General features: G+C 44.0%; 1 protein-coding gene across 2 annotated transcripts in view; it reads right to left on the bottom strand.

Moving 5' to 3' along the window:
* Positions 1-2,413: 2,413 nt before the first annotated feature.
* The window catches only part of puf60a (poly-U binding splicing factor a), a 67,237-nt gene continuing 61,610 nt past the window's right edge, over positions 2,414-8,040 (bottom strand). For both annotated transcript variants that reach the window (XM_043686952.1, XM_043686951.1), the window contains one exon: positions 2,414-3,422. In XM_043686952.1, coding sequence (XP_043542887.1) covers positions 3,123-3,422 — 300 coding nt within the window. In that variant the 3' untranslated portion in view covers positions 2,414-3,122. The remainder of the gene's footprint in view (positions 3,423-8,040) is intronic.

Genomic DNA, 8,040 nt, shown 5'->3' with positions numbered 1-8,040 from the left:
CCATTGGCCTGTCAGTGTACAGACGGGTAAGTCTGTCTGACAGAGTCTACATTTCACAGGTTATGCTGGACAATGCTACCAAAGGTTATTCCCAAGCTGTCCATAAGATATAGCAGATTGAGGCCATTCAGTCAGAGTCTGCTCTGTCAATCTTGTTGGGCCGAAGGGCCTGTTTCCACACTGTAATGTAATCTAATCTAATCGATCATGGCTGATATTTCTCAACCCCATTCTCTCACCCTCTATGACCCTTGAACTCCTGACTAATTAAGAACCGATCTCTTCTCTCTCTCTCTCAATGACTTGGCCTCCACAGCCTTCTGCAGTAATGAGTTCCACAGATTCCCCACCCTCAAACTGAAGAAATTCCTTCCCATCTCTGTTCTAAAGTGTCTTTCCTTCAAGCTGTGGCTGTGCCCTTAACTCCTAGTCTCTCCGACCAGGAAAATATCTTCTCCACATTCATGCTGTCCAGGCCTCAGTATTCTTTAAGTTTCAATCAGATTCCTCCATAACTTTCTAAACTCCATCCAGTACAGACCAAGAGTCCTCAACTGCTCCTCATAGGACAAGCTCTTCATCCCAGGATCATTTTTGTAAACACCCTCTGGACCCCTTCAACACTAGCACATCCTTTCTGAGATACAGGACCCAAAACTGTTCCCCATATTCTGTACACAATCTGACCAGTTCTCCACAATCTCATTCTTAATAATCAACTCTAACATCTTATCAATGGCTGTGGTCAGGCTAACCGGCCCATAATTTCCTGTCTTCTTAAACTGTGATGTTACATTAGCCATTTTCCAGTCCTCCCTGATTCCAGTGATTCCTAAAAGATTATCACAACATCTGCACAATCTCTTCAGGCACCACTTTCAGAACCCTAGGGTGTCATCCATCTGGTTTATCCATCTTTAGGCCTTTCAGCTTCCCCAGCTCCTCCTCCTTAATGGCAGCCACTAGACTCACCTCTGCCCCTGACTCTCAAAGTTCTGTTTTTTCTACCATGAGGAATGATGCAAAGTATTTATTCAATTCCTCCAGAATTTCTTTGTTCCCCATTATTACTTCTCCAGCCTCATTTCCCAGCAGCCAGCAACCACTTTTGCCTGTTACCTTTTAGATATCTTCCTCATCCTCCCCTTCGCATGAGTCTTATTCCTTGGGATGAATTGCTGCTGTGCCTCCCAAACTACCCACAAACTCCTGCCATTACTGCTCCTCCATCTCCCCTGCTTGGCCCACCTTTCCAATCCACTCTGGCCAGCTCCTCCCTTGTGGCTCTGTACCTTCACTCAAATGTAATACTGTTACATCTGATTCCAGCTCCCCCCCCCCCAAACTGCAGGATGAATTCTATCATATTATGGTCACACTGCCTCCTAGGGGTTCCTTCACCTGTGCAGTTTGGAGACTGCTACATCAGAGGTTTGATGGCTTCCTTGATAGGCAGCAGTTAACTTTCTTATTAGAGATGCTCAGACACAAATTCTTTAGCTGACACATGTACAGGCTCTGGTCAGAACCACCCGCAATATTTAAAGATGTAAATCTACTCGCCTGGACAGGGGCAGCTCCAACATCACAAGCAGCTTGACACTATCCAAGTCAAAGCAGCCACTTGACTGGCACCACATCCTTCCAACACTGACAGTCAGTAGCAGCAGTGTGTACCATCTATAAGATGCACTGCAGAAACTCACTTAGACAGCACCTTCCAAACCCCCAACCACTCCGTCTAGAAAGAAAAAGGGCAGCAGATATATACCACTGCTTCCAAGCAACTCACCATTCTGAGCTGGAAATATAGTGTCATTGCTTCATCTTGGTGGGTGAAAATCCTGGCATTCCCTCCCTAATGGCAATGTGGGTCAACCTATAGCACATGGTCTGCAGTGGTTCATGAAAGCAGCTCACACTACTTTCTCAAGGGCAACCAGTGATACCCACCTCCCACAAGAGAAAATGAAAGGGAAAAAATCAACTATTATCTGTTTCAGAGATTATATTTTAGTGGACAGGTCAGTAACTATTGTCCTTTATGTAAACATTCCAGAAGAAGGTCCTGAAGAAGGGCTCATGCCCAAAACGTCGATTCTCCTGCTCCTTGGATGCTGCCTGACCTGCTGCGCTTTTCCAGCAACACATTTCCCGCTCTGATCTCCAGCGTCTGCAGCCCTCACTTTCTCCTAAACATTCCAGAACTCAGGTAACAACAAGCAATGACACCATTTCACCACCACTCAGTATTACACACAAATCTATCACCAACTGACAATGTTGCACCAGCAGCTTATGGATAGGAGTTTCCAGACAATCAGCACCAGTGTCCAGGAAATAAGGTTCTAACAGGCTGAGATCATTATTCAGAGGTTTTACAACAGAGAAAAAAAGTCATACAGCAACAAACTTCTTCATACAATTACTTTAATAGAAATGGAACTTAACTTTGCTACAACACAGTTAACACATCAAAAAAAAATAAAAAGAATTGCAGAGTTTAACCATTCTGAAGAGTGAACTGAGCAGTCAGGTTCATTCCATGTCTATGGTCAATGAAAAACAAACTCAAGTCTTGTTCTTACAGACCTGAACATTAACAAGTGTCAGCACAGTGACCAGTCAGCTTCTGCCCAAACCCAGCAACAATTCACAGGTTCCATTCTCAGTGGAACACTAACTCTGGAAATTGTGCCTCCCTGTACCCCTCCCCACACCCCCAAATCCATGCCCAACCCCAACCCTCCCTCTCACTGATAGGAATCAATCGTTGAACAAATCCATCTAACCAGTGACACTCTCAAAAACAGGACTAAACAAAGAAATCAGAGCCTCAGCCAGACAGTTCATGGATGTGAACTCTCAGACTGTTCTATACTAGTACAAAGACTGCACTTTTACCCATTAAGAGTTGCTATTAAATGGAGGAAATGCACACTAGAACAGTTTAACAAACAGTATTGTTGGACTTCATGAGTGGAAACCCACTAGATTCTTCTGCATTTACCAAAGGTTCCCAGGTCAGGACACATATTGAGACAGAAGGCGTTAGGGTCAAGTTCCTGAATATCAGACTCCACAACATGATGAGAGTTCCTTTAACAGAGTACAAGTAGCGTTCATGCAGATAGGTCACTGTTATCAAATCGATCCTGGTCATATATCTCAGCAATAACTTTTCGTCCTCCAAACCAGCGCCCATTCAAAGCTTGGATGGCTTTGTGCATCTCTGAAGCCAAGGAAAACTCGACAAAGATTTTGACAATCACCTCAGCATCTTCCTCCTCGCCCTGTTTTTCCTGGTAAATGATTACACGATTCACAGCCCCAAATTTACCACATTCTTCCGTCACTTCACCTTCCAGATCATCATCAATGTCCTCAGGACCGACCATGTTCCGTAGGACCATGACTGTGGACTGAAAAGAAGGGAAAGGTCCAGTTATTGTTCACATAAGCACCACTCTTAACACTCTTCCTTGCCATACTACCACTGCATACTCTCACACCTTGCTAAGGTAAAGCCTCTCTCAGCCTGTTGCACCAATTAGCTTAGCTGTACACCAACTCAGTTCTTCAGTCTTTAATCCATTTCTTGTAATACTACTATATTATCTGATAATTCTAGTCTTTACCGGGCACTTATCTTGGAGCAGCAGCAGCCAGAAAGATGGGAGAAAAGCTGCAGGAACACCGCAAGAATCTTTAGTGCGGCTCCCTTTTTTTAAATATATAGAATATCTTCAGTGTGAAAACAGGCCCTTCAGCTCAACAAGTCCACACGGACTTTCTGAAGAGTATCCCACCCAAACCCATTCCTCTACTATATTACTCTAAACTTACCCCTGACTAATGCACCTAACCTGTACATCCCTGAACACTACGGGCAATTTAGCATGGCCAGTTCACCTGCCAATCTTTGGATTGTGGGAGGAAACCGGAGCACCCGTAGGAAACCCATGCAGACACTGGGAGAACATGCAAACTCCACACAGACAGTATGGAGGCTGGAATCGAACCTGGGACCCTGATGCTGTGAGGCAGCAGTGCTAACCACTGAGCCACAACTTCAAAAAAGATGAGAAAGTTTCTGGATTGGAGAGTACTGGGCACCTGAAAATTACAGGGGAACCGTGACTATCTGAACGAGATGGGCGGGCACTATTTCGTTCAGATAATCGATTATTCGGTTAAACACAGAGCTGGACTGGCAACTTAACATTTCAGGCTACAGGATTTTTAGGTGTGACAGAGGAGAGTGTAAAAAGGGTGTTGGTGTAACACTATTAATAAAGGAGTGATGATATCTGGGAAAGGGACTCAAATGAGGTTTTGTGGGTAGAACGTAGGATTATTAAGGGACAGTTACTTTATTGGGAATGTAATATAGGTCCCCAAACAGTCAGTGGGTATTGGTGGAGCAAATAGTAGACAGATCATACAGGTGTTTAAGATTAATAATCTGGTATTTATACTGGGGGGGGGGGGAAGATTTCAACTTTCCCAACGTAAAGTGGGATGAACATAGTGTTAAGGTTTAGAGGGAGCACATTTCTTGAAATATATCCAGGATAGTTTTTTGTACCAATACGTAGAGGGTCTGACAAGGGACAACACAGTGCGACATCTGGTTCTAGGGAAAGAGGCTGGACAGGTGTTGCTGCAACAATGCAGGGACGTTTTAGTGATGGTGACCACAACACAGTAGTTCAAATTTGTTGTGGACAAGGAAAATGATGACCTGCAAAAGATGGTTTTGCATTTTATTAAAATAAAGCAGGATCTGGCCATCTCGACTGGGAACAGCTCCTTTTGGTTAAATCTACACTGGAACAATAGGGAGCATTCAAAAAGGAGCGAGGGAAGAGTACTAGTCCAACATGTACCCTTTACAGGGAAAGGTGGGGGCAGTAACTTCAGAGAACCCTAGATATCAAGGACAATTCAAGACTGGATGAAGCAGACAAGAAGGTTCAATTTAGCTGTGGCCCTAAAGGAATACAGGAAGTGCAAAGGGGAATTTGCACTTAAAACAGCAAAAAAGGGCAGGAAAAAGGACTGATGATCATAGGACAATACAGCACAGGATCAGGCCCTTCATCCCTTCAAGCCCGACCCAACACATTTGCCCTTCCATACTCAGACGGTCTTGATTTACAGGATCCGTATTCTTCTATTCCCTTCCTATTCATGTATTTACCCAGGAAGCTGGCAAAGTGTTCCAGGCACTCACCATCTTGTGTGTGAAAAACCTGCCTTGCAAATCTGTTTTGAACCTGCTGCCTCAATCGGTGTCACCTAGTAATTGACCCCTCCGCCCCGAGAAAAAGCCTTCAACATTGCACTGTATCCATGCCATTCACAATCTTATAACTTCTATCAGGTCACCCCTCAACCTTCTGCATTCCAATTAAAACAAACCCAGATTAGGTTGGATGAGTGTAAAGTGGTTGATGTGGTGTATATGGATTTCAGTAAGGCGTTTCATAAGGTTCCTTACGGTAGGCTATTGCACAAAATATGGAGACATGGGATTGAGGGTGATTTAGCGGTTTGGATCAGAAATTGGCTAGCTGAGAGAAGACAGAGGGTGGTGGTTGATGGGAAATGTTCATCCTGGAGGCTCAGTTACTGGTGGAGTACCGCAAGGATCTGTTTTAGGACCACTATTATTTGTGATTTTTATAAATGACCTGGATGAGAGCGTAGAAGGATGGGTTAGTAAATTTGTGGACGACACTAAGGTCAGTGGAGTTGTGAATAGCGATGAGTAACGTTGTAGGTTACAAAGAGACATAGATAAACTAGTTTAACGCAGAAGTGTGAGGTGATTCACTTTGGAAGGAGTAACGGAATAAAGAGTACTGGGCTAATGGTAAGATTCTTGGAGTGTAGATGAGCAGAGGGATCGGTGTCCAGGTATGTAGATCCTTGAAAGTTGCCACCCAGGTTGATAGGGTTGTTAACAAGGCAAACGACATGTTAGCATTTATTGGTAGAGGGATTGAGTTTCGGAACAGTGAGATCACGCTGCAGCTGTACAAAACTCTGGTGCGGCTGCACTTGGAGTAGTGTGGACAGTTCTGATCACCGCATTATAGGAAGGATGTGGAAGCTTTGGAAAGGGTTCAGAGGAGATTTACTAGGATGTTGCCTGGTATGGAGGGATCGTCTTACGAGGAAACTTGAGGCTGTTTTCATTACAGAGAAAATGATTGTGGGGTGACTTAATTGAGACATATAAGATAATCAGAGGGTTAGATAGGTTGGACAGTAAGAGCCTTTTTCCTCAGATGGTGAAGGCTAGCATCAGTGGACATAGCTTTAAATTGAGGGGTGATAGATATTGGACAGATGTCAGAGGTAGTTTTGCAGTGCTGAGCTGAGCGGAGAGGTAGCAAATGGAGTTTAACGCAGAAGTGTGAGGTGATTCACTTTGGAAGGAGTAACAGGAATAAAGAGTACTGGGCTAATGGTAAGATTCTTGGAGTGTAGATGAGCAGAGGGATCGGTGTCCATGTATGTAGATCCTTGAAAGTTGCCACCCAGGTTGATAGGGTTGTTAACAAGGCAAACGACATGTTAGCATTTATTGGTAGAGGGATTGAGTTTCGGAGATCACGCTGCAGCTGTACAAAACTCTGGTGCGGCTGCACTTGGAGTATTGTGTACAATTCTGATCACCGCATTATAGGAAGGATGTGGAAGCTTTGGAAAGGGTTCAGAGGAGATTTACTAGGATGTTGCCTGGTATGGAGGGATGGTCTTACGAGGAAACTTGAGGCTGTTTTCATTACAGAGAAGATGATTGTGGGGTGACTTAATTGAGACATATAAGATAATCAGAGGGTTAGATAGGTTGGACAGTAAGAGCCTTTTTCCTCAGATGGTGAAGGCTAGCATCAGTGGACATAGTTTTAAATTGAGGGGTGATAGATATTGGACAGATGTCAGAGGTAGTATTTTTACTCAGAGTAGTAAGGGCATGGAATACACTGCCCACAACAGTAGTAGACTCGCCAACTTTAAGGGCATTTAAATGGTCTTTGGATAGGCATATGGATGAAAATGGAACAGTGTAGGTTAGATGGGCTTCAGATTGATTCCACAGGTTGGTGAAACATCAATGTCCGAAGAGCCTGTATTGCACTGTAATGTTCTATGTTCTCACAAATCTTTCTTTATCTCTGGAATCCCTGATACAAGGCTTCATTCTGGTAATCTTTCCTGTACCCTCTCCAAAGTATCCACATTCTTCTGGTAATGTGGTGACCAGAGCTATATGAAATATTCCAAATATGGCCTAACTGAAGTTCTATAAAGCTGTAGCATAACTTGTCTATCCTTTTCAATGCCCCTTCCAATGAAGGCACACGTGCCATAGGCCTTTTTATACTCCCTTACCTACCTGCGCTGTCACCTTCAGTGATCTGTGGACGTGCACATCCATATCCCTCTGCATATCAAGATTCCTGAGAATTCTGACATCCACTATGTATTTGACCCTTCAAAATGCATCACCTTGCATTTGTCCAGATTAAACCCTATCTGCCATTTTTTCTGCCCATGCCTCCAACTGATCTACATCCTGCTGTATCCTCTTGACAATCCTCCTCACTATCTACAACTCCACTAACCTTTGCGTTGTCCACAAACTTACTAATTAGACCAGCTACATTTTTCTCCAAATCACGAACCTCGGGCCTAGCACTGATCCCTGTAGAACACTAGTCACAACTCTCCATTCCAAAAAGCATCCTTCCACTGCTACCCTGTCTCCTGTGACTAAGCCAGATTCTGCATAGAATCTATGGACTACCTAAAGTGCACAAACCAGACATCCCACTCAGACCCATAGTATCACTACCAGGGACACCATCACACAAACTGGCTAAAGAACTACAGCAGAAACTGAAACACCTGATCAGCGGATCCAGACACTCTGTACAATCAACACAGGAATTCTTGGACATCAGAAATATACACATAGACAAGGAAGAAACCATGGTCTCATTCGACGTAACGGCACTGTTCACC

Source organism: Chiloscyllium plagiosum, chromosome 3 (assembly GCF_004010195.1).
Source record: "Chiloscyllium plagiosum isolate BGI_BamShark_2017 chromosome 3, ASM401019v2, whole genome shotgun sequence".
NCBI classification, from domain to species: Eukaryota; Metazoa; Chordata; class Chondrichthyes; order Orectolobiformes; family Hemiscylliidae; genus Chiloscyllium; species Chiloscyllium plagiosum.
Note: the sequence above shows the minus strand (reverse complement) of the source record. Positions and strands in the feature narration are given on the sequence as shown.